The sequence below is a fragment of the Coloeus monedula genome, assembly GCF_965178545.1.
Source record: "Coloeus monedula genome assembly, chromosome: 2".
Taxonomy (NCBI): domain Eukaryota; kingdom Metazoa; phylum Chordata; class Aves; order Passeriformes; family Corvidae; genus Coloeus; species Coloeus monedula.
In genome coordinates, this window is record NC_138782.1 from 48,304,972 (window position 1) to 48,331,995 (window position 27,024).

At 39.1% G+C, this 27,024-nt stretch overlaps 1 protein-coding gene across 1 annotated transcript in view; it reads right to left on the reverse strand.

The window, feature by feature from the left end:
• Positions 1-1,414: 1,414 nt before the first annotated feature.
• The window catches only part of NID1 (nidogen 1), a gene marked incomplete at its 5' end in the record, with an annotated part of 43,645 nt that continues 18,035 nt past the window's right edge, over positions 1,415-27,024 (reverse strand). Inside the window, 10 exons of the mRNA XM_082276671.1 lie at positions 1,415-3,187; positions 4,670-4,782; positions 5,992-6,115; positions 7,428-7,585; positions 8,341-8,512; positions 12,890-13,016; positions 14,958-15,130; positions 15,756-15,980; positions 23,703-23,825; positions 24,567-24,710. Coding sequence (XP_082132797.1) covers positions 3,066-3,187; positions 4,670-4,782; positions 5,992-6,115; positions 7,428-7,585; positions 8,341-8,512; positions 12,890-13,016; positions 14,958-15,130; positions 15,756-15,980; positions 23,703-23,825; positions 24,567-24,710 — 1,481 coding nt within the window. The 3' untranslated portion in view covers positions 1,415-3,065. The remainder of the gene's footprint in view (positions 3,188-4,669; positions 4,783-5,991; positions 6,116-7,427; positions 7,586-8,340; positions 8,513-12,889; positions 13,017-14,957; positions 15,131-15,755; positions 15,981-23,702; positions 23,826-24,566; positions 24,711-27,024) is intronic.

Sequence of the window (27,024 nt, forward strand, 5' to 3'; positions counted from 1 at the left end):
TCTGTTGCGGGGTCTCAGTGAAGGCAACCCTTTTTCTTTGCTGTTACAGGCTGATTTAAAGCTGGGGCTCTCACCCTGGTCCTTGCCTGAGCTGTGCCACAGCCAAGCACCCCACTGATTCAGGTCCTGGCCAACTTCCCAATGTGGCTGTAGACCTGCCTCACCACCGTACACTTGGCTGGCAATCACTGATCCTGGTCACTACGTCCAAACCTGATTATGATCTATGATCCTGACTCAGTTTCCCAGCTTGACTTCAAACCTACTCTTTTCACTACAGACTTGCTTGGTGGTCTGGTTCCTGGGCTGAACCCAGCTACCTCATGGCACTGTCTGCCTCATTTGGTCCATTGCTGGAAAAGCCATGGCTTCTGCTGGCCTCCCTTCCCTGAGGGAACAGCTTTGCCCTTGCTGCACATTGGGATTGAGCTACAACAGTTGAAGTTAGCAACAAGCATTAGAAGAAAAACAAAACATGATGCTAGAGCTTTTTAAAAGTTCCTCATTTTTAGGGACTGGAATGCTGAAGTTGTGCAAACTTTGAAGTGCAAACTGCCACATCTACACCACTGACATGGATTTGCTGAAGTTTCCCCTCGTTTAGTGCTACCTACTCCCAGATAGGATACCTGAGTTACTCAGTCTAAAACCTCAGTCCACAGTAATATTGTTTCTCTCTTTCTGCTACAGACTGCTCAGAAGTTCACACATCAACGCTAGAAGATCTGCTGAGGTGTATTTTCCTTGACATCTTTGTCATTGCTCATTGATTTGCATACAATTAGCTGACTAGTGTTTAGTAAATTAATAACCATCATAATGCACAAAGAGGAACATTGTGTAGATCTGTGCATACAGTCCAGTTCCATTTGCAGTCCCCAGCACAGATCACCCTCAATCTCCTGCTGTAACGCCAAATGCCACCCTTTAGATCCCAGCAGTTCTCTCCTTGCAAAGCACCCTGTCACCCAGAAACCCAGTACCAGGGCAGTTTTGAGCATAAGGATAAATTCTACCCCCTTTAAATTTTGTCCTTGTCCTACATTTTCACTAAGGTAGGAGTCTGAAGTATGGGATAACTGAATTATGCTTACTTGACAAAGCTAAACAAGAATTTACAACCAGCAAAAAGTTTGCATTGAAACAGAGAAAGCTCTGTGTTCTTCAAGCACTCTCATGTATTTGTTTTGAAGGATCCTACTGTCTCCAGAACACGCAGTTTTTCCCCTATGATTCTGCATCGTTGAAGAGAAGTACCATCACTAGACATGAGAGTTAGCTAAAACCCAGAACTCAACAGGAAAACATATTTGAGACACCACATTTCACTTCCTTCTGCAGGCATGACATTCTTTTTTATAGAAAATAAAAACCAACCATTTTTATTGACTGTACTGTAGATATCTGTACAGAGTGTAAACTTTAATATTTCACCAGATATGTGAATACTTCTGGAGAAAGAGTTATCAAGCACCTTCCTTTCAACAAATTTTTGATATTTACAGTAAGACATACCTGATTAAGTGTATGAATAGAATGAATTAAAAGTTATGAGAAGTTATACAAAAAGATCTTTAAAATGTTTATATGTTTTGTTATTTTATGATAAATATACAATTAAAGAGGAGGATGTCACACAGTTAAGACTCAGAACTGGCTCTGTTTTAAACTGTCACTGTTGTGTCCGAAAAGGGAGTGAGGAAATGGGGATGTAGCTTACTGCTCTGATCATGACACAGTGAAATGTGCTTTGGCAGGAGCCTCACAAGCCCTGTTTTCTCTGCTACAGGTTGGTTTGCAGGCAAGCTTCTTTCCCAACACACAGTGGGGAAACCAAACTTCACTCCCAGATTTGTACTGCTAATTTGACACATGAGTATGCGTTTAGATTTTCCCTCTCCAAACTTACTGGTGATGATAAAAATATCAACTTCGCTTTGATTTTCTGAACACCTTTTTGCTGTTACTGAACACTGGCACATAAATAGGGCATCACTATCTTTTATTCTTTTAAGCACCAAACCAGAGGTGAGCTTTCTGAAAATCAGATTTTTAACTGCCATGGTATCTTTGGTCTACAAAAAGTCATGGCATGTTTTGCTAAAGAAGAAGGGTTGCTAAGAGAGAGTTCAGTGACCACTCTGAGGCTTATAGAATCAAATGTAGAAATACTATTTTAAAACCTCTCAGAAAACAAATGTGACTGTATCTCTTTAAAATCACTTGTCTCCCAATCAATCAACATCCATTCCTTGATGAACTATCAGCAATTGTTCAAAATATCTAATTCTTTTTAGTGAATTTTAGGGAACTACTCAGGAATCCACCTCAAACAGAAGAGAAAAAAATCTCTTAAAACCTAACAAAAGCTTCAAATATATCCACTAAGTAGTGTTGATTATCTATAACAAATTATGTGCTGTAGGAAAGGATCACATGAGCCAGGGTGAGAATGATAATCCTTACAACACATGGATAAAGTACTTCTGTAATACAAAAGTCAAAAGCTGAGATTCAAGTTTTTGAAGTGAAAGGACTGGTAGTGAGAAGGATGTGGCTGGGCATTAAATATGTGTTATTATTGGGTATTCCCCCTCATCTGTTCATCCTTTGGACCCCCTGATTTTTTCAGGGGGGCTAAGCACACCACTTCGGCAGATAACTGCAGAACTGCAGATAGCTGCATACTCCAAGGTACAACTCAGTATCAGGATTTGAGTAGTTCCACTCTCTTTACTCTGTTCTGTGTTTGTGACTTCAGTTTTGCCAAGAGACACATCCTCCTTCGCCTGGGCAGATGCAACTAAGGCCTCCACATTTACCTTTAAAAGCAAAGAGATAATATTACAAGGAATAACATGAAGCTGGACCCAACCTGTCTTGCTTAACTGCTACAAAACAGCCTCTGCCTCTGTGTGTGTGTGTGTGTGTCTGCATATGTGCGTTGTGGCTTGCTGTCAGCAGCATGGAGCACTTATCTTTAGGGCCTGATTGCATTGATAGGAGTGAATTGTTTACAGCACATTTCCAAAAGATGTCTGCTGCTCTAAAGCTTATTTTAATGTTCAGTTTCTTTCTATACAATCTACTCCAACCGTGTTGTCAGGGCAGCGGCAAGTACGGCCTCCTGGGGTAGCCAAGCAGAGGTGAGTACAACCACCATTATTCACTGTACAGTAGTTATGTCCTGGAAAAAAACAGAGATGCAAAACCTTAGAGAAAAATAAATGCAAACCCACAATAAAATCTGAAACAGACACATACAAGAGATGTTAAGATTTATGGCTACACTAGGGAAACAAGCCATAATGAGATTAGGAGTAAAAGAAAACTATGCTTTGGGGAGATAAGAGTCACCATATCCCTTGTGTCAACTTGACATTCACATCAAAGAAAGATTAAGATATCAGGACAGAATGAAAGAGGCAACATGAATCAACTGGGCTGTTCCTGAAATACCCTTTGTAAACTGGCCACATGGTCACAGATATTAGAATGAAGAAACAGTGAATGAGTAAATAGAGAAGTGCAACATGTGGGGACAAAGTCCAAAATGCTACAGAACATCATCCTCAGATACCAACCATACAAAAACAGAGGAATGATCCATGAAAACAAAAAAAAAAAAAATCAGGTGGTTGGAGAAATTTTAACATTAAAGAGTAAAATGAAAGAGAAGTCAGTGCCAAAAGTGGGGGTTCAGAGAGGAAAGGCATCCATCCAGAAAACCACTTGAAACAGACATATGACAAGAAAGAAATGACACCAAGGTTCTGAATATTATAGGTATAAGCATCTACTCAGAGCACACAATGTTGTTTAATTTTACACTGCCTACCAAAATGGATATGTGAATCAACTAGTAATAACAACATAACTGATTTCTTAATTATGACATTTGTATGTATTTTCAAACTCTGAGACAAAACTTCCACTAAATTAGTTTTTATTACATATATTAAGTAATTTGAAGAGAAACTATCCTAAGGAGGTTTTTTAGTCCTAAAGTAAAAATAGCACAACTCCTATGATTCCAGCCATGTTGTAATAAAAAACAGAAAATGCTTCTCCTGTGATTTGCTAAGAACAACACAACTGCACAATGATACTGCTTCAAAAAACTGAATTATATTTCAAGGGTATCAGCTTTCTCTCTCCTCTTTTCAATAGCGTATCTGAAAAACTTAACATTCAGCAGAGCAGAATGGCCAGCTCAGTCCAGCCACTCTACCACCTGCTGTTTTCTGAACATTCCATTTTGAAAAACACTGGATCTCATTAAGGACATCTGGAAGACCGTAGTATTTCTGTAGTTTAAACTTAGTAAGTGAATAAGGCCCTAGCCATAAATACAGCATTCCATTTAGAAGACGATATATTAGCATTTTTGACAGGTCAGATGCTCGTCCTAATCATACACGTGTCCTTTCACAAAGGACAGAAACGGTCCCTTCTCCCCCTCCAATTCTGGTTTCATGTGGCAACTACAACTGCTTTCATGAAAAAGAAATTAGGCAGCTTTTAATTTCTTACTAAACAGAAATCTAAGCACTAACCAGTTCTTCACTATCTAAACCAGTTGGCAGCTTATAAATGGGAGGTGCTACTAAGTTCATTTGGACAGCAAGGTGTTACACAGTTGTAAAAACTTGAGAATCATCTGGATTACCTCCTGGGCACTGAGCAAAGGCTGTGGTGATTCCATAGAGTCGTGAGCGCTTGTGAGGCTGGAAGTTATCATTTTCTAATGAAATTGTGCGATCCACTGCTACAACAGCATCCCTGCCATATGCAGAAGAAAATATACAGAAGTGAGATGAAGGTGAAAGTACTGGAGAAAACGAAACAGCACAACAAAAAACTCAAAAAAAAACCCAACAAAAAAACCAACCAACCAGTCAAAAAACCAAACAAAACCAAAAGCAGAGAAAATCTGAAGTTGCTTCTTTTTTACAATTAGGAAGAGATACCAGAAGTAAAATCCTCCAAGACATCACCTTTCCTGGGCAAACCTAGTATGTTACGACTTTCACTCTAGGAAGCTAAGAAATTTATCAGGGAGACACCTTAATAATTTCGAAGATACTTCCAGTGCAGGACAATGTCCCTGTACAGGAGGGATGCATGTGTTAGTAGTTTTGGCACATTTTTCACATTCTTCCCCTCTAACAAGTAATGTGGTATAGCAGACATTGCACCTATTAAGCATAACAATTATGGACAATGATGTGTTTCAGGTGGAGCCTGATCTCCAGAAGGAATACAGCTAGTCATAAACAATCCTTCCTTCCAAAGTATAAAAGGGCAGTCAAGTGACAGGCCTGTAGCACGCTGTTCCCCAACCTTGTTCTAGAATACCACTTCCCACTTGTTAGTTTCTAACTTGGAAATCCTCACACACAGTAATAGCTACTCCTGCTGCAATTGCTAGAGGCATTTGGGTAAGAGTTTGCTGACAGAGCCCACACAACCACTTACATCAAGGAACAATACTTATTTTAAAATGCAGGGACTGGGTTTTTTCCCTGAAGTTAAAGTAAACCTCAAAGTCTTGTTCGTATGGCAAGGTTTTAGAGAATTTGCAGTAAAGAAAGTGTCATCAAGATAGTGAACACTTTTTTTTTTCCTCATTTTTGATTGAGCATTCATATAATATAGGACACAGAGAGCCAAGAATGATGAATGTCTGCTCTCTACAATACAGCAGCTGCAAGAGAAACAAGTTACTGCCCACTCCTTCCCCAAAAATGTTCAGTGCTAAAAGTATTTTCTTCAAGGACAAATCACTGTGCTAAAAAATGAAAACTCAGTTAACTGGCAGCACCAATAGGTCAACTCTACATATCCACCCTGCATCAGCTATTGCCAGGAAAGCAACAAAACAGGAATGTGTGAGAGGTCAGGCATGAGAAATGCAGTATATACTTTGGTTTCTACCAGGGGAAAAAAAAAGAGTGAAGTACTCCACAATTTCTTTAGCAGATAATGTACCTTCTCCAGTCTGTATAGTATAAATTCTTCCCATAACTTGTAACACCAAAAGGATACTGAATCCCTTCAACAATCTTTCGTCGACCAAGCTGATTAGTGTTCATGCATTCCAGCCTCTTGGTACCTGGATGTAGTGAAACAATTAAGCCTTTGAATCAGAACAAGAGAGCTCTCATCAGGGATGAAAGACAAGCACAAGTATACAAGCATGAACAGGGTAGAAAGTCCTGGAAATCTTTCAGTGTGCTGTTTAATCAAAGCCTTCCTCCATGTCACATGTATGCATGTGCCAAAAATTGAATGGATAAGTACTCCGGTGCTAGTGCTACTCAGCACACCACTGAAGTTAAAGAAACACAGATGTCCCATGCAACCATGGCCAGTGCTCACAAGCTGAGATTCCTGCTACGGATACCAGCATCCCCAGGTTGCTGCGGAAGCTGACAGAAGGCCTCCTCCACTCTGGAGGGACACTGCAGCCTTTAACTAGTTCCACCTCCCCTGGAGGGGATTTTTTCAAAGTTTGCTTGGTGAGCATGTTCCCAAAATGTTTGCTAAGTTGGGCCATGAAGGTGACGCTGCAGGAAGAACATCCAACTCATAAATGCAGATAGGGTGCAAAAAGGTCTGGCAAAACTACTGCAGGCTGGGAAGACTGCTAACAAATGTAAACACCTGTAGGTTTCTCCTAAGTAATGGGTTTCAGAATTAGACAAAAAAGGAGAAGATGCAAATGTGAGAACAAGAAAGGAAGAGAGTGAAAGTAACTAGGGATAGCAGAAGGAGATACATTTGAAAGCTGGAGAAATTGTTTTACAGTGAAAAAGGGAGCTTGACCATTTTAGTTTATCCAAAACTTGAAAGGTGACTTGAAGTGTAAAAGCACCTCCACAGGAAGACATCTCTGTGAGTCTACAGGGTGAAAGACAGCAAGATGCCAAAAAAGATAAAAGTTACATGAGAATTAAAAGTATACTTCCCCTCCACGCTCTGGTAAGACACTGTCACAAAACTAACAATGGGCTTGTGGCAGAACTTTCATCTCTTTATCTTTTGGGTGCATTGCTTTTTCAAGACTTGCTTCAGTCAAATATAAGCCAGATTTTGCCTCAGGCCTTAGAACGATAGTGCCAGGATGGCATTCTGTAAGGCAGATTAGATAAATCTGTGGTTTTCCCCTAGTCTTAAATGAAGAACTTCTACAAAGCCCTAAGCACTACCTAAAAAAATAGCCACATACAAGTCATGCAGACATAGATCTGTTGCATTCCTAGAAAGTTTTGTGATCAGAACTGAAACCCTTCAGCTTGCACACAGTCACATGTGAATAGCAATGAATAAATCATTGAAGCCAAAAGCTATGGTTGTGCATAATTTCAGGACTGGACATGCTTACACTACTACTATTATGAAGAAACATTTTAGCCCCTCTTTACCTGCATCTACCCAGCACAGCATTGAGGAATAAGGATCAAATGTCAGTCCATTTGGTAACCCAAGATCATCTTTAACAAGAATTCTTCTGTTTGTGCCATCCATGTATGAAGTTTCAATTTTAGGAGCTTCTCTGTTCCAGTCAGTCCAGTACAAATTTCTTAGGAAGAAGAAAAAGGCAAGAGTTAAGACAGGGACTAATCTCAAAAGATTGTTGTAATTAAGAAAATGCTAAGAACACAAAAGTAACACACAGCCACTAAGTCATTTAAATAAATAAGAAGGGCCATATTACACTTCAATACAGAAGTCAAAAAAGTGTAGTAAAAATGTAACAAATATACTTCCATTAAAAACAATAGGAGCTAGCACAGACATGAGAAGAAATGCTTTCTCTGCATTGTTTAGCTTATGAACAAGATGCCAGCCAAAAAGACCTATATTGCAACAGTTCTGAGAGCCATTCAAAATGTACATCTACATTTTGAGTTCTGCATCTCCCCTCCCATCATGCCTGCTCAAGCTAAAGCAAGAGCATTTGGCATACATTTGAGATCCATTCAAAACAATATTTTTCTGTTTGGTGTACCAAATAAGCAACACACAATGGAATCAGAGTAGTTTATCCTCAGGGGAGATCCCCAGAGAGAGCCATTAACTCTCTGATGTTTTACTATTAATAGCCATTTTTTAGTGGTGGGTTTTTTTTTCCTTGGATGTACATTCTGTGCCTGAGAATTTGCATGGCCCCTCAATGGCACCTTTGTTGTTTACTCCTTAACATGCACACGATTTACTGTAAATGGAAGTCCCTCAGAGGAGTTCTGCATGGAGCACAGGTCTCTCCTCAGTCTGTTAAATAATCAAATAAATAAAATCGAGCTTTGCACATATCTCTTGCCAACAAATCCATACCCTCTCACAGGATCCACGACAATTGCTCTGGGGTTCACCAAACCAGTGTCAAAAAGGATGCGACGCTGGCGCCCATCCAGCCTGGCCACTTCTATTCTATCCAGCTGCGAGTCAGTCCAGAAGATGTTGCGACCTAGGTGATCTACAGCTATCCCTTCAGGGCTTCCCAAGTCTGCAGGAGAACAGAGAAAAACATTCCTAGGCACTATATTTATTCCCAGTACACTGTATCAACCTCATAAGGGTAACCTTTAACTAAAATAAGTTTTCTTCAATATTCTGGCTGAGGTTCAACAAAAGCTACTTTATACCACTTGGAAGAGGAACATGCATTTTACCTCAAAGTTTAAATACACAAAACTCTCACAAAGACATAGAATGAAAAGTTCCATACGGAACAAACTTGCCACACACAGAAACTCTACTCGAAGGGGCAGACATAGAAAGAGCTGATAACAGAGAAATGAACAGCAGATAGTGTCAGAATCTTATTCTACCCTCCTTAGAAGGCCATAAAATGGATTTTATAACCCTTAATATTTCTCCCTCTTTAGTACTGGCATACATGGCACCCCTCTGAAAACTGAATTTATGCTAAGTTTACCTGATGCAGCAATTAAACAAAATCAAACTCTAAACACTAGAGACAATGACATTAACTGATACAATCTAGATCTAGTTCTTTGTTTTTGCAGAGCAATTCTTCTTGGAACACATTTTAGTACTGTATGCGCACAGTTCTTCTTGGACAGTTAGTTGTTCCAAAAGCAACAGGAAATAGCAGATAATGACCTTAGTGCTTCAGCATTAGTAATTTCTAACTTGGATGCAAGATGCAGAAAAAATTTATAAAGTCTAATTCAGTCACTATGAGAATCTGCTCTGTTTTTTTCAAGGTTCCATTGAAAAAGAGCAGGCAGGCCATGGAATGTAAGGAAGCCAAAGACAAGTAAAAAAAAAAAAAAAAAAATTCAAATTCTGTTCAATTTCAGCTCCAAAAGAAAAGGAAAGAATTGTACATGGTCACTCCATGAAAGAGGCGAAGTGACCCTTTATACCACCCAGCTGTTGAAAAAAAGCACCTTTCAAATGCTGATCCACACACTGATGGAATGTGGCCTGTCAGCCTTCTTTTAATTCTTAAGTTTATTCACTGACAGCCATTAAACAAACAGTATGTGACACAAGCAACCTTCCTGGAGAAAAGGCATTTGGCCCAGAACATCGGGTAGGACTCTCTAAAATTTGCTCCTGTGATGTTGCTGTGAATAAGAGTTGCACAATAGTGTAAGCATCCTCTGCTCTCCCACTCAAGTGGATTACATTTACCAGTTAATCTCCACACATGACATTTTAGATTTATATTAATTGCTGAAGAGGTGGAAAGGAACAAACAAGATGTATCTCATTGTTTCTGACTCACAGCTCATGGTCAGAGGGGAGGGGCGGTGGCCAAGAAAGTAAGTGTTAATCAGGCATTTCTTTACTCCTCCTGAGCGCTCTTGGGCCCACTTTGACTCAGTTATACTGATTTCACATTACCAGCTTTATTCCTCTAAGTGCCTCTGTAGAGCTAAACCTGTTGTCTGCAAGAAACCACCTCACATATACTTGAGATCTTCAAGTGTTCCTACTCTTCTTGCTGATGGCAGAGTCTGCTGAGGGTGGCCTCATTTTGAGGTGGTGGTGGCAACAGTCCCCAGTCTCTGGGATCAGAAGATTACTGACTAAATGGTAATGGAGGAGCTCCCAGACTCTTTTAGGAAAAGAAGACAGTAGCAGGCAAAAGATTGGCTGTCACTGATTCCCAGGAGCCCCTGCTCCCTGACCAGTTTCCTTGTTTCAATTACCTTATGTCTGCTATGTTAGGAGATTTATAGAAGCCTAAAGCAAATGTCCCTTCTGTGTGGTTGATAATGAGCCAGAAAAAACTATTCCACATGGAGGGAGGGGTAAGAGAATGTTTAAAGGCTTCATTAATCACCCATCTTTCCAGAGGCACAAATATGTTTCTGCTGTATTGTCATCAGGCCTGATACAGTCACAGGCTCTGTCCCTGAGGGCAGATTTGTACAGCCATGCACAGCTGATAGGACTTTAAGCAAGTACAACAGAGGAAAGCTCTCCTTCCTAACCTGCTGCCACAGCTGCAGAGCCAAGAAAGCCTCCACAGCCTATACAGCTGCAGGGATAAAGGAGAACTGGATGGGACTCCTTAACTAAACAGCGTTTCTGCAAAGCAGCACAACTTGGATCACAAGAGCTTTAAAAAAACTCAACCAAAAATGCAGTACATTCCACAAAAATACACATGAACTGAAGAAAGCAGCTGGAGCTCACAGGAGGAAGAAGGCAAAGATCAAAACAAAACATGAGTCTTCTGATGGGGAGATATTTTCCTATTTCATGAAATTTAAAAGTTTCAATTTTGGCATGCCTAGCAGATATCCATTTGAATGCTGAATATTCAATATTATTTTGGTCTGAATCCTTATTGAAATGCCCATTAACCTAAAAAAATGAAGTGCAACATCTCTCCCAGTCTCTTCAGGAAAAGCATTCAGATCCTATGCAAACAACAGAACAGAATTCATGAGATATCTTCATATATACAATGTTTTTCATAGCAGATAAAACCCATAAGGTTTCCATGTGGCATTGAAGCATCTTGAATTATCTTAAATAATCAAAGTTAGCTGAAAGCCTTCACAAAAAATTTTCCAACATTTGATACGTTGCAAGAATTTTAATGCCTACACACTCTCATTAGACAGATTTATATCCATATAAAGTTTAAAATATAAAGTTTTTAGCAATAGTAATTTCCCCCATTTTTAAAAGTGCAGATTCTGAAAAAATTCACTAATAGTGCAAAGCAAAAATCTTTTTCCTGAAGAGTTTCTAAGTTGCATAGGCACGTGCTTGCACTACAGATTAGAGTCCCTTTCACATTAAATATTTTGGGATGAAAAAAGCCTTAAAAATTACCTCAGCCATCAAGTGGTACAGAAATATGAAGCTCCATAATTGCTGGAATGGTTAGGGATGGCCTTAAGCTGTCCCTTTTTCCTTCCTAGGACAATGGTAGGATCTAAGTCACCCCCATCTATCTGCTGTCCCTAAGAGCCTGAATGGAATATCCACAAACTGACTATTCCTAACCACAAAATCCAGGCAGTGATTCTCTACACACCCAAAGAAAACTAAACCAAAGTTATTGTAGAGTTTTATAACAGGTCGATCATTTTTCTAAAGTAATTTAATAAGTTTTTGTAACAATGGATGCAAAGGATTCAAGGCAAAGGTGATCTCTTCCAGTATCTTGACTTCAACGGTGTTCTAGGATCCTGAGGGCACAAGCAACTTGTGCCTCCAGCTATTTTTGCTGTTGTTTTTTTTTAATGACACCTCCCCCAACCATTCACTTTGTTCTCTAAACTTGTCTTCCCCTTAGCCCTTTCCACTCAATAAAAGGTTTTAATATCCAAGATGCGCGGGCTTGCACTTAACCCTTCTAATGAAAATGAACATGGACTGCAGTGATCAGCAGTCTTGAAGGAAAGAGTGTAAGAACAAGATATAAATGGTATAAGCACTAACTCCACAATACACTCTAGTCTAATTCTCAAATCCTTGAACAACTACAAAGGGTAAAAACCAAACAAGGTGGCTTTACTTTCCATGTTACAACTTGAGTGGAAGTCATGGAAAAGTCACAGCTGAAATGGTTTCTAACAACTTCTCAGCTGTTTGATCTCCAAGCCAAGGAAGAGAGAGCAGGAGTTCTCTCCAACCTCCATGCTCACCAGTCCCTTCTCAGTAAAGCAGGCAGCTGACAGGCAGAGATTAGGAGAAAAAAATACTGCATATAACTGTGGAATACTCACAGCTTTTTACCGGCTAGGCTCGTAGTTCAATGCCTTAGAAAGCCTCGGGCAGCCTAGAGAGGTAGCACGGGCAATCTGGCATTTCAGTAGCTCTGAAAGTGGCAAATGGTAGCTGCAAAGCTGATACCACCAGCAGAAGCAAAGAGGGAGAAATACAGCCTTCGGTTTGCCTAATTCCTGCAATTAGAAGCTTTCAAACAGAGACAGACTCACAGATGTTCGCAGCAGGATTGCAAAGCCAAAGAGGGCAGGTCCCCTCTTGGGTCCTTCTTCTATTTGGAGAAGGGAAAAGGGGAGGACTGGGGGCGGACCGGGGGTGACCGGCCAATCAGACACTGCTGCTAAAGAGTTTGAGTTACATTTGGTTTTGCCCGCGCTTGGAACAAAGGAGTTCAGAGCATACGGCAGAGGCAAGTCCTGGCTTGTCTTGGGGAGGGGGAAGGGAAGCTCGGAACAGGCAGCAACATGTAACAAATTCTCAGCTATCCAGCACCTACCTTGCTTGCCAGAACAAAAATCAGACACCCTCTGATGGTATTCCATGTTAATATATAAACACAACTCTTAGTCAGCTCAGGCAACACCTAGGAAGTACATATTACTAAATTCAAGTCTAATACCAATCCTAGGGAGTAGCAAGAGAAAGAATTTTGTGCTGTTACCTGTTTTGATTATGGTTGTTGGCTCCCCGCCATGCAGGCTGGCCCTGCTGATCGAAGGGCCACTGATGTCTGTCCAATATACCATCTTGTCCACACAGTCATAAGCAACTCCAATAACGACTTTGTCCTGTTGGACAACAAGCAAGTTAGATCAGCTTAGGATAAACAACAATTATTCATCAGCAGCACTAATTTATGGTTTTAAGTCTCAAGCCTGAAAAAACCAAAATTCTTGAGGAAAGGTGGGAAATGGGGAAGAGAGGCTGAGGAGATCATTGAGTGACAGTCACTGTCAAATATCTTAGAAAAATACTTTTAGTTTAAAGTCCCTTTTAACTAGCAGACATCATTCACCATTATTTCAAAGAAGCATTGGAAGTACTAGTACTGAATAGTTTGTCTGACTTCTACGACTTCACCTTACTGTGTTACCCCTTCACGTGCTTTTTTCCTGTCATTCTTTCCCTTTAAGGGGGAATAATGACTTCTATCAAATCTGACTTGCACTGACATTCAAGTCATGCATTATGGCTGCACTTCCTATGTAGCACCATTTGACTCAAGTTCCAGCAAAGGAAGGTTTTAAAAGAAAAGTTAGCTTAAACAAGTGCTACATAAATCACTCTGGTGGAAAGAATATTCTCAGCAACAAGAAACATTTATATGCAATTTTTCAGGCGGAAAGAAGATAGGACTGGAGTTTGAGTTTAGAGTTCAAACTCCCTCCTCCAGGCAAATCAACAAGATTTTCAGGGTAAAGCAATTGGTGTACATGGATTCCCAAGTTTATCACTGTTGCTGCTTTTGCAACACAACTTCTTAGGTGTTCCAAACCTGTGAATTAAAACAGATGGACTTATTCATCAGTGTACATTAGTTCTGTAGGTTGCAAAACAATTTAAACACCTCTAGTGTCACTTTGCAAATATACAACACAGACAACACAAAGCTAACACTGTTAGCAGAGACTGAAAGTTTCATTTTAATTGAAAGTTTCAAGGAAAAATTGCACCTTATCTCTTGGAAGTTCTTTCCTGAAGATACTTTTAATTAATTAATTGAAGCTAGATCAAGTAAATAATAAGACTAGGTGACAACTATTCAGAATAATGTCTCTTTCAGTCTTATTACACCATTTTTTACACAGCATTTTACTTTTTTTACATTATTGCAGCAGCACTTTACATAAGGGACAAAACCTTGATTTTGCCCTTACATCACAGCAATTTATGGTACTATTTACTGAAATGAATCTGTGTAATTTAGCCAGTATTTGATTTACTAAATACTCAGTATAATACACATTAAAAAAAAAAGAGGTCAGCACGCTACTTGATATTGCCATCTATTATAAATACAGTAACACTGGAATGAAAACAGAAACCCTAGGCCTCAGGCAAAACAAATGAATGTGATGAAACTGCCAGTGAAAAGGGCTGGCATGTAACACAGGTGGTGGAAAAGAGAGGTTCTCAGCACCAGGGATTCATTTTCTAGGGAAAAAGATCCTCAAGACGGTAGTAAGAAGCATGGGAAAAAGATCTACCACCCACCGGGCCTACACACGGGGAAAGAAGCAAAAAAAAAAAGAAAGAAAAATATATGTGTAGCCAAGAAATGCAGACAACTGACTGAAAAAAACCATGAATAGATTAAGATTTAGGAAAAAACTTTGAGGGACCAGGAATGGAAAAAATGGCCTCTCGGAATACTGCTATTGTAGGTCTCCTAAAATTTTATACCAGAGTCAGAAAGTCAGTAGAAGTGTGAATAGAGAGGAGTTTATATTAAGAGCTGCTGGAGGCATGTGAGATTAGATTTTGTGTTGCGAGCTATTGTGAGCCATTCTCTAAAGGGAAATAATTATTTTTTCTACAGGTTAGGTTTAAGATTTTTGACTAGTCAGGTCAGGAATTTCCAGTGACAAATTGATGGCATACTGAAATTTTAATGAAGAGTAAAAATTGAGTTTTCAACTTAAATTATCAACGTGTGTAGACAAACAGTGGTGTTCACTTTTGTCAGGAATCTTCTAAAAAATAAGGACTGAGTATACTAAGTTACTTACTGGGATATGCAAGAGTGCTTTTGCACCGTTTTTCTTCATATTGTTTCCCTCTAGTGGAACATGTTCGATTTTACCACTTTGGGCAAAGAGCAAGTGCGTTCCTGGCGGCAGAGGTACCGTATCTGGTCGAACAGAGGGCCCAATAACAACAGGAGGAGCAGCTGTGCTCAGACCTGGTTAACGGAGAAGGAAACAGATGGGGAAAAAATTAGCTATTACAGCACAACAAGGCTCTTTATTATTTGCAGAGACAATTACAGTCAGACTTCTTAGAAGGAAACAGCCCTATAAGCAGACACTAATAACTATAATCAGATGCAGAAAGCTTCTGAAATTTTCCCCTTGTCTGACAGAGAAGGAGCAATTGACATAATAGGTCTTTTCATGTTTGGCTCTGTAATTGCTCTTTCCTTCAATGTTTAGAAAAATCTGTCTTATTTTGCAGCTGAAGTGAGGAAGATGTAGGAAGGAACATCCTTCATTTCCTGAGGCAAGTCAGCTATTACAGCTCCCAGAGGGAGAGACTATCTGGGCTTCTCACTGTTTCAAGGCAAGGAAGAAACTAGAAGACATTCTCCTTATTCAGAAGCTTACCACAGCTGTCCAGATGCCCTGGCTGAAGGAAAAGTGTGTGTTGGAGTCACTGAAGGGCATGAGACATACTGCCACTGGGACAGCAGAAATCTTCACTGCTCCAAGTCAGTGCTGTATCTTAGGGAAGGACTAAGCCCCATATTTGGGAGACAGTGCACTCGGGTAGAGAGATACCCACAAGAAATATCTGCTTCAGCCACTTACATGGTGGTTGAACTCCTGGACCGCTTCTGGTGCCATCAATCTCATTTCCATCCCTATCCACACACCAACAATATCCATTGCTAGAATGGCACTGAGTGGGTAGGTAATTCCCATGCTCATCACACTGGGGAATGAAGTGACCAACTCTCACATCCCTTGGGAAGAAAGCACCTCCACTGCCAAGAGCTACTTCTCGTTCATGCTGGCATTTGGTCTTTTCTACTTCTGGGGAAAAAAACCAAGAGAACAAAACAAACCCCAGTGAATATTTCTGTCTTAGCTAATAACTACAGTCCATTAACAGTTAACATATGCTGACCACCTACACACAAGAATTCTTACCTCTAGTGGAACATGACACTGTTACAAACCTTGAAGGCATATGACTTCAGAACAGCTGCAATGAGTCTGCCCAATGTAAGTGTGATGCATTTGCCTTAAACTTATTTTATCTTTCACTGTCTAGTTTAAAAGAGAACAAACAGGTCCTCTGCATCTTCCTTCATTGAAGGGTCATAAACAGAAGCTGGAAAACACAGTTGTTCTCCTTGAGGCAGATGAACAAGAACATTCTGTCTGACTTTTGAACCTGATGTCTACTCATTGGCAATTATCCATGGGCCTTAAAATGTGACAAATTAGACAGACCCTACAGTGGCTGAAGGTTTTTTTGTAATGCTAAAAAATCGAGATTCCCTTCAAAGCCACAAGAGAATACCACAACATGAGGCAGAGGCCAAATTTCCTACAGATCTTAGGAAGTGAAGCAGCTCATTGCTATGATGTATATTAGGTTTTTAAAGTTCAGTTATGAAGTTTGAGCACTCATTTGATTCTTGTCTATCTAAGAAAGGAATTGCAGGGACAAGTTGTCTACTCCCTGGTGAAGCACAGAGAAACACAACGTGCACATTGGCTACACCACATGCATATATACTACTGTAGGAACAGTAATATATATATATTCTTTCCTACAGAAGAAAGAAACTTTTCAGATTATCAGGATATTCAGGGATCTGTCTCTTTATGTTTCAATTTTACAAATATACACCTTCTTACTATATTATCTATTATGCAGTAGGGAAAGTCATCTGGACCAATATATCTTCTAGAAGCCAAACAACATTATGAAATTGAAAGAATACAATAAAAATAATGTATTTCCTTCTCCAGACAAAGAAATCTGGCTTGGTTTTACCATACACTTGAGATCCCTGGGAGAGAAAGCTGTAATTATAGGAGAGTATGTTTTCCCTGTCAATGATTTCTACAGACATTTAGAAATATTTAGCACAAACTGTCTGCTGAAGAGTCTTTAACATTACACTTCCATTTAGTCCTTTCCTTGTTTTTACATTGCCTGGTGGACAGCATTAGTTTTGTGTGGCTCAGACTAGACCAACCCCAGCCAAGCAAAAAGATAATCCCATGCATCTACAGACTGTTGTGGTGTAAATCACACAAAATCAAAAAATAAATAATTTTATTATTATCTAAACTAGTTATGCAAGCAAAAGCTTTGGACAAGTTTCCTGCACCTGGACATAATTAGAGGAATATAAATGACTGGAGAACAGCTCTATGAACAACTGGAATACTTGGCATCAGTTTTAATGTGGGTGGTGGAGAGCCTTGAATCAACCTACAAAATCAGGCCCTGTGGGAAAGCTTCCATTATCTGTGTCAAATTTTTTTTCATGTATTCAGTGTACTGTGCAGTATGCAGGTAAAAGAAATGTTGGTTCCAGGAAACAGATGGTTTCGCCACAGATTTTTTTTTGATTTCTAAACTCTCATTGTGTGCACTGCTCACGGGAGAAAGCAGGGGGAACACAGAGTATTGGTAAACTACCCCTGCCCCCCCATTTTTGTCCAGTGGAGAAAAAAATTCATAATTGTATTCCTATCAGCTTTGAGAGACACTATTAACTCCTCAGTACGATATAAAAAACAAAGCTAGAAGCTGATCCTGTTCTTCTTCCCAACTCATAAAATTAGGGTATATACCAACAGGTTACAATTTTTCAATCAATATTCTATATGAATTATGGAAAAGAGGGTGTATACACTCCCAGATAGGACCCAGTGATTACACATAAAATATATTAGTGTTATTGGTAACTTGAAATAACAGTATCTGTTCTAATTTCAAGACAATGTTCACATTAATATCTTCAGATTTTATACAGGAATTCTGATTGTATTTTTGAAGAGAACTTATCTCGCAATGATCAAGACCAATCTCACAAATGGTCTGCTTATGCAGTCAGCAACACTAAAGTCAAGAGACTTGTCAAACAAAATTTTCAAAATTAGTATAATTTCTAGAAGGCAGAGCATATGATTGGTTCTTTATAAAAACCCATCAATGCTGAAATTTTACCTGCATAAAAGTATTTGCAAATACCCTATTGTCACTCATTTTTAGGAATAATTGTGTATTTTACTACTTCTTTGCTCATGAAAATCCCTTATATTACTGATCACTTTATTAACAGTATCAAGTACAATAAGTAATCTATGTTAAACAGACATTCTGAAAAGAAATAAATCCAGTGTTGCCATGTTCATCTGTGCTGACTCAATCACTTTAACCTGTCTTTCAACATTTTGTTTTGACTCCCTAATATGAATTTAACCAATATTAAAGCTTATAAACCAAACAAGTCACTAAACTAAAAGACAGTTCAACCAAGCACTTGGAATCCATTCTCCATTTTTTTCTCCTTATCTCTGAATCATGACCAGGATTACTATGCTTACAGTTTAGAGGCACCTGAAGAACCGTGAGCTGAAACCCAGTACAGTGTTGTAGCCTATGCAACAATGAAGGCACAATAATTCTGGATACAGATGACAGTGGGTTGGGATAAATAGTCTGCTTACACTGCTTATACTGCCATACCTTTTACTCACTGAGATTAAGAGAAGATGCTCTGATTTTTCAAGTTTTAAATTGCATTAATTAACTCTCTGAAATTAGTCTAGCTATGACAATGAGATTGAAAGATGAGATTGACACAACAAATAAAGCACATTTCTTGCCTTGATGAGCTAACAGCACAATTTAGATGAAAAGGGTAACAAGAAATGGCACTTATTTAGGTAGTACAAGGGCTACTTTGTAAGCCAGCATCCAGACACAAACCTAAGAGCCAGTAAATTTTCTTCATTACAGCAGCCTAAATGTGGTTTCTTAGTGATCCTGCCTTCAACATAAATACTGTAATATTTCATCCAGTCAAGACTCTTCAAAGATACAGAACAATTAACATTATGAGAGTCCTCTGATCTCATGATTGGCATGAAGCAAAAGTCCATTAAATATAACTGGTAGTGCCAAGAGCAAATAACACCTACCTGCTGTAACAGTGCCGTTACATCTACTACTGCACCTGATTGTATCAAATGGAAAACAAGCCGTGCCTATTTCAAGTCTCCATATCCAGGGATAACTAGCCCTGATTTTCAGGAGGTTCTTACCATTCTTGAAAACCACATTTGAAAGCCAAGGTAAATGATCATGTCAATGATGATAAAAATTATATACACCAGGATTAGTTCATTCTGCCAGAGATGAAACAACCAGTAAAGCAAGATCTAGGTAATCTTTGGTGGTGAAAGAAAGCAGAGGTGACATCAGCCTTTAAGAGCAGGATCAAGTCACAGTATTTTTCAGTGTATGCATTTAAACGTTACTGACCAGCACTTGCCGTAAAATTAAGTAAAACCCCTCTTCACTGGGTTTTGGTGCAGTTGATGCTTAACTGCTGAAGGTAATACTCTGACCTAATAGCTTTGTGTTTTCCTAGGGTGCTCTACTTATGCCCACAGGGCAGTATCATTTTTGAAACTAAGCACTTAATTTGGCAAACGATTAAAAACTGAAAGAAATAATCTGAGTCAGTAGTCAAATGTCATGAAGTAGTGGTATCTTTAGTAAATTCCCATATTACCTTAGTCTTGATTTTAAATTTCCTTATTAAGAAATTTAATTCCGTCATTTGGATTCCAGAGGAAGATACACAACTATAGGTTGCATCATTTGTGGAAGTGAAACAGACCACAAAACATGAGAAGGACAGGATGTAAATGTAAAGTTACACTTCTTCGAATACCCTGTGTAGACAAGCCTCTAAAGATAAGTCTATCTTTGAAACTACAACCCAAAAAAGCTATCAGCAGATCACAGCTCAGTTCTGTAGGGGTTGTGAGAGGATATAAATAAGAATTCAGCATATACACAGGGAATATACAGGCATTGAGAAGAATATGAGGCTGGACAGATGATTCAAGAAGTACTGTGTCCAGCTCTGGCAACCACAGTTCAAAAGAACAGTGAAAAATTGAATGAGTTTACAAAAAAATGCTCCTAAGATAGAAGCTGTAGAGCAGAACAAAGATCAAAGGTGCGATGAAGAATTTGTGTCCTGTGGAACAGAGTACAAGTCAGACTAGATACACAGAATGGTGCATCCTGAACTTCAGCAAAATATATGTCCTCCTTCAGAAGAATCAATTCATATTTGATGTGTTTTAAACTTTTTTTTCCCCCCAGTTGATTCATGAATTACCAGTAGCAATTTGGAATTTAAAAGTCACTGAAATATATTATGGAATTTGTAAAAATGAAAATGGAAGTAGCATGAATATAGAAATATGAGATGAAAACCATACATGTAACACGTTTCTCACATATGTGAAGAAAGAAACAGAATGGAGAAAAAACCAAACTAAAGCCATATACAAATATTCAAGGTATTTTTAGTCAAAGAGGAATGCTCTTGTAGCAACACTGCATTTATGGACTTCTCTTAAAAATGATGGAAGCCGAGTAAAAGGATGAGAAGCTGAGATGTACGGACTTCTCTTCTTCAAAGACTTATACTGACATTTTTAATTTCTGTCCTCAGATGCTGGAGAAAAAAAAAATTAAAAACCCAAATGAAAACGCTTCCCTTTTTTCCTTCATTTTCCTTTGTAACTCCTCACTTACAGTTTAGTCCTGGTAAGTGTGTTTCTCATGTGAAACCAGTTGCACACAGATGATCAGAGAATAGCTCTTAACAGTTCCTAGCTCCAAGAATCTAGGCTTGTTTCTGTTTAGTAAACAGTGTCTGGGGTCTGTAGGGGTAGAAACACTCAGACATCTGGTTTTTTTGAAATGGAAAAATGAAGCGTGAGGAAATAATGAAGTACAGACTTTCTTAATAGCTGGGAGCAGCAGGACATTCCAACATCATTAACTCTTTCATTATCCTGCTGGCCCACTCCTACAGACATTCCCTGTGTGTGACTCAAATCCATTTTTCTTGTGAGTCTGCTTGTTTCAAGAGTTGCCTTTGAGATTTAACAGTAGGTTTCACATAATAATAAAGACACCAAACAAGCAAGTAATTTAACACATGGGTTGGAACAGAGAACAGGAAAAAGAACTGAGTATTTGGGTGAATGAAACTTTCCATGCTGTTAACAACCAGGAAGAACTTCAGTTACTACACTGAAGCTTATTAGATCAAAACCTCAGTGGGTAAAAAGGGGAAGAAAGGGTCTCTAATTACAGCTGAATACAATACAGACTCCTCTGCAATCTCCATTCCAAAGCAACTCACTTTACAAATCGGGTGCTAGAGTAAACTAAATTACTTTTGTGAGGTTTCAGAAAGTATAGTGTATTTCTGTCTCCTGGCAATGATTAACTGATGGATCTATCCATTCTAGAGGCACTAAAGCTGTAGCAACAGATGACACCCCAAGGGCAGTTATTGTTCTATTAACTAAATTGTAAACATTGCCATTGCTGCAGACTGGCTGAGCAACAGATACTTTGCATTTCAGTCACAATTCAGCAAAAGTGAGACTTCTTATCTATACAGATTGTTTTTCTGCTCAGAACATTTAATGAGCAGAGATAATTGGTACAAGTGTTTCTAAAAGCCTGTCTTTTACTGCTAATACAAAACAGTATTAAAAAAAAATCAGTGAGGCATATATGAAGACTAACAAAACCTGGCAGATCTCTACCCACTAAAACAGTAGATACAAAACTCTTAAAAATATCTTAAAAATATTTTGTTACTACTGTTAAAATTGTGACACGGAAAAATCCCCGTTCAAGACAAAATTGTGTTGAGTACAGAAAGTGAAGAAGTGTACAGGATAAGTAGGAAATAAAGTTACTACCAAATAATACCATCTGCTTATCAGTTTAGGAGACACACTAACCACTGCATAAGAAAAGGTGTTAAGAATAACACAAAAAAAACCCCAATTAAGTAAATCATCACATATACTCAAAAGAAATTGTGTCCTTGTAATAAAGCTAATTGGTTGATTTCAAATATCAGTCTACCAAACCACCTGTTTCATCTACAAAGGGCATGTGGAAAACATGAAAGCAATGTTTTTGCCTCTATAATTCTGCCTGAAGAACTGGAAACTTTAAGGTTTGATTTGCTTCAAATTATTCACATCAATTTTCTCCTCTAGGAAAAATAATTCTGTTTTTAGCAGCTGGATAGTTAGCTAAATATTTTGACAAAAGTCATAAACACCAGGTAGTTCTTCATTCTTCTGGCACTAAAATGAAAATACACAGGGGTGATCATGCATGAAATGTTAGTTAAAAATTATATTAAAAGACTGACAAAGAGGCAGAAGCTAGGCCTCAAAATTAAACACTTCAAAACTTCCTACAATTTCCCTATGATATAAAAATCTACAAGCACTGGGTGATTTCACATGACGTGTTACTGTGCACATGGTGAAGTGCCATGTAAATATGATCTAAAAATAGAAACAACTTTGTGATTTTTTTTCTTTCCTCTGTACAATCCTTTGCCTTTTGGTTTTAAAAACTGAGCATCCAATTGTGGGGGGGAAAAAAAGTTAGAAATTCAGAATTAGGAAATATAGAGGCAAGATAAAAATATTTAAGTTTCAGGTAGTAATATCATGCCACACAGACAAGCACTTTTATGCAAGTACGTCCATTATTAAAAAAACCAAAAACAACCCAACCAAAACCTCCAAACCCTTTCTTTCCTTTTGGCCCTAGAATATTCTTGTTACTCTTGTCTGCACAGTTTAAGTTTCAGTCTGTTGAGAAATGCCCAACAGCAAGAATCCTAGGGGGAAGAAGAATTGGGTTTGAATAGACTGAGAAGGTAGGCTTTATTTCCTGGATGAAAGCATTCACCATTCTACAAAACCTGAGTGCTGACCCATAGGTTTGCCATGCTGTGGAATTAAAGTAAAACAAAAACGCTACTTTGAGCTCCAATGTTCCTTTCTTTCTTTTTTTTTTTTTTTTTTTAAAGCATATCTTCAAGATGAGTTTTATACTTCAAGCCTCAAAGTACAATAGAGAAGCAGAAGTGTGAGGGTAAAGAACTTTCTCCTGAATAGAGAATAACAGGATAAATACAGAAACAAGTAAGTGCCAGCTAGAAACTGTAGTCTTTCTAGACCACAGGCTGTATGTGGCATGTAGGCATCTAGATCACACTGCAGACAACAGCCTCATGACTTGGGTCTCATTTTTCACTTTTCTCCTGTAAGTATTGCATTCATTTGAATTGCCAACAATTCCTGATGTTTTATGGTATGTAATTACCAGGTATGCAAACCAAATCACCCCCACGGTCAAACCTTTACACAAGGCAACTTCAAAAGATAGTATCAGCTTGGGACTGAAAACTGCTGAGGACAGAACAACCAAAACGTAAAATGGAACATTGAACAGGACATCATGAAAATGTGATAGCAGTCAAGATACAAGTTTTGACAAAAGCTTGGTAAAGTCCTAAACTTGAAAGACTCAAGAAGAATAGAGACACCAGTGTGTCAGTAGACACTTTGTTTCAGAAGGGAACCAAATTAAGATATATATCCTCCAAATCCCAAATTATATTTCTGGTCCAACTTTCAAGAACTATAGAATTTTACCTCCTAACACACATCGGAAACCATCCCCACGATAACCTGCCTTACAGTGGCAGCTGAAGGACCCAGGAGTGTTGTAGCAGAAAGCATCTGGATGACAGTGGCCCTGTTGACATTCATCTACATCTGTAAAAGAAAAGATCAATCTCAGGTGACTGATGGACAAATCAGAGTGATGAAATAAAGTACAAACCTGCCGCATTTTCAGGCTCCTATTTTAGGGTATCTGATTAGACATACAGACAGCTCTTTGGAAGTATGTCTAGTACAGAAATGCAAAGGAGAAAAAAAAGGGGCTGGGGGGGGGGGGAAGCATGCCTGTATTTTAGGTTCTGTATCTCAGCATTCTCCTGTTCCAAAGGGTAATAGACATTATTAACTCGCACAGTATTTTAGACATATATATCCATATTTCCCAAAGAAAGTGCTTAACATAGCGAGAGAAGTAGGATTTGGCTAGCCATGTTTACAACATGTAGTTAGGTAAAGCTGCTCTCCCACTGCACTCAGACTGACATGAAACAGAACGTAAATTTTTTTACGTAGTCTGAGCATTTTGTGTCACCACCTTAGTAATCTAAATCAATACAGTGCAGACAGTCGCAGCAGACAAAGGTCTGCAGCTGCAACTACTGCAATTTGTGCATTTATCTCATCTTGGACCTTCTACAGACCAAATATTAAAGCGTGAATTCAAAAGTGAGGGGAGGAAAAGAGGAATGCTTAATTAAAAATCCTGCCTGAGGGATTTAAACTATGAAATTTCCTACTTGAAATGACAACTAAGTCATGACAAGGAGACAGCAAAGACCAGCCCAGCTGTGCAGTGAAGAGTATAAAAGCCCCACAATAAATGTTGCTACCCACCCTCACAGGCATGCCCATCTCCAGAGAAGCCAGGGAGGCAGGTGCAGATGTAGGCAGACCCTCCGGTGTACACACACTGAGCACGCTGAGGAATGTCACAGTTGTGTGTGCCCGTCTGGCAGTGGTTTACCACATACTCGACAGCTGCAGGTTAAATGTGCAAGAGAGGAGATGAAAATCTGAACTTTCCTTGACAAAGTCTAAGCCTCAGAGTAAGTTCATATGAGAGAACAACATCTGTGAAAGATTACAGAAGAGAAAGGAAACAAGGAACTGAGGGTTTTTTGCTCTGGGGGTTGGGATTTTTTTTTTCCCTAAAATCTCTCCTCTCACTGGTGTTAGATCTTATTAGTGTTTTACAATGAATTGATTGTCCTCAGCACCTCACAGGTGCTTGTTAATATAGAATGGGGCAGAAAGGCTACCATAGTGACAGATCCAAATATCCATACCAGCTTTGTTTATGAAAAGGAGTCCTGAATGAAGAAATGTAAGGCATCTCACAGAGCTACCTCACATGTTAGCTAAGCGGCCAGTTCACTGCACTGGGAATTATTTAGATGACCTGCTACACTAACCTAGCACTGACCCAGGGCTGCTGTCACTTGGCAGTAAATAGGAGCTGTGACTCACTCAGTGGGAGATAAACACATTTGTCAACTACTGGAGAGATCTGGAACCAGACCCTGCAGCTTTTCATAACTCTCTCATGCTGACAGCAGTGACTCTGAAGGCACTGCACTACTTTGCACACAAATTGTTTCAGGAAGCTGCTGGAGCTCTGACTATGCTTACCTGTTATGTCAGAGAACAGGAAAGGAAGCCATGGTACTTGAAATAGTAAGTGGTAAAATACTACAAAAATTTTGGGCCACAAAAATAGGGTGTCCAGTGTGTACAACTAGGAACAGACTTCCAGCTGCTGTAACAGAGGCTGCTGTAACACTGAGGCTCTCTTTACACAGTTTTTATAAGGAGTTGACAGAGGGCCAAGACAAGACTCTACAACCTTCCTTTCATCACAGTACAGACAGAAACTACCACAGTGTCAGCAGGGAAATAACAAAAATCTTCTATCAGAGCCATATCTGAAAACACTCATTTTTTCTGTTTCTCTGGAGGAAATGACATCATTGTTAGAATCATTAATACTTTTGTTTGATGGAGTAAGTTTTAGATGAAAAAATAATTCATTAAGAACAGCATTATAAATGCGTAAGGTAAGAGTTGGAGCTCAAAGGAAGTCCCCAGGTCCTCCGGTTTCTCATCCAACAAATAGGAGAACAGGATTTATTTACAACCCTCTACTAAAGCTACCCAGTGAATCACACAGCTGGTATGAAAAAAAAAGGCAGTTCCATAAAAGCTGAGTCAGAGCTGTTATCCCTGAGCAACTTGCAAAAGCACAGAGAGTTGCTATTGCCCCTTCTGGGGTTCAAATTGTCTGTAGGTTATAAAACCTTCTACTGTGAAAAGATTACCATGATATTTATTTTCAATCTGTTGGGAAACTAGGGTCTATCTTCCCTCTCTTCAGCCTTAAAAATGCAATTTGGTTTTGGTTGAAGGAAGGGATCAAACTGAATCCCTTCAAGCTGGGCAAGGAATTACTTAGCACTTGCTAAAAGGAGAACATCAGCTTCATGGGAAACTGGTAGAGTGAAGCTGGTGAGGTCATGGCTGGAGGGAAGAATGTTCTCTTTCAGGTCCAAGTCACAGAAGTGCAGTGTTGGACACAACAGAAGGAACATAAAGCTGCTCTTCCACATCTCACCCTATCCCTTCCAGTGGCCTGGGTAGAAGAAGCTGCTTTTTCTGCCTGTTCTGCAACAAAGGGAGACTTAGGGTTCACTGTGACTTAGGGAACAGACATGAATTGTAATTCCTACTGGAGCAGACAAATTTGGCTTGTGATGGAGTGTAATACACAGCATGCAAAGCCACAAATTCAGAGAAAGTAATGCAACTCTGCTGTAAGATGAAGGCTCCTCAGTCTTAGCTGAAGAACAGTCTTGGCTATAATGAGCAACAACCTGGATGCATTAGCTGATCAAAGCATAACTAAGCTTCCACCACAACAACAGTTGTAGTAACAACAGAAGCAAAAAATCCTCAACTGTTACTGCTTATTTCCAAAAAAAAGAGGAACTTCCAGCCATACTGCAAGTGTATGGCTTCCAGCCATACTGGAAGAGTGTGTATACGTTTTGTTGGTACAGAATTACTGTCAGGTTGCAAAGATAAAAATTCTAACAAAAAAAATCCAATCTCTATCCTATCCTGACAGCTGCAGCTCTAGAAGTAGAGTCATTACTCCTCTTATCTGGTATTTGTCATTATCCCTCTTCTATCTACCATTTGTGGATTCCTTTTTCCAAAAGGAATTTCTACAACTTGAGTGAGAAACGGGGCAAACAGGAAAAAGATAGTCCTTGTTAGGACAACCGTCGTCTAGCAA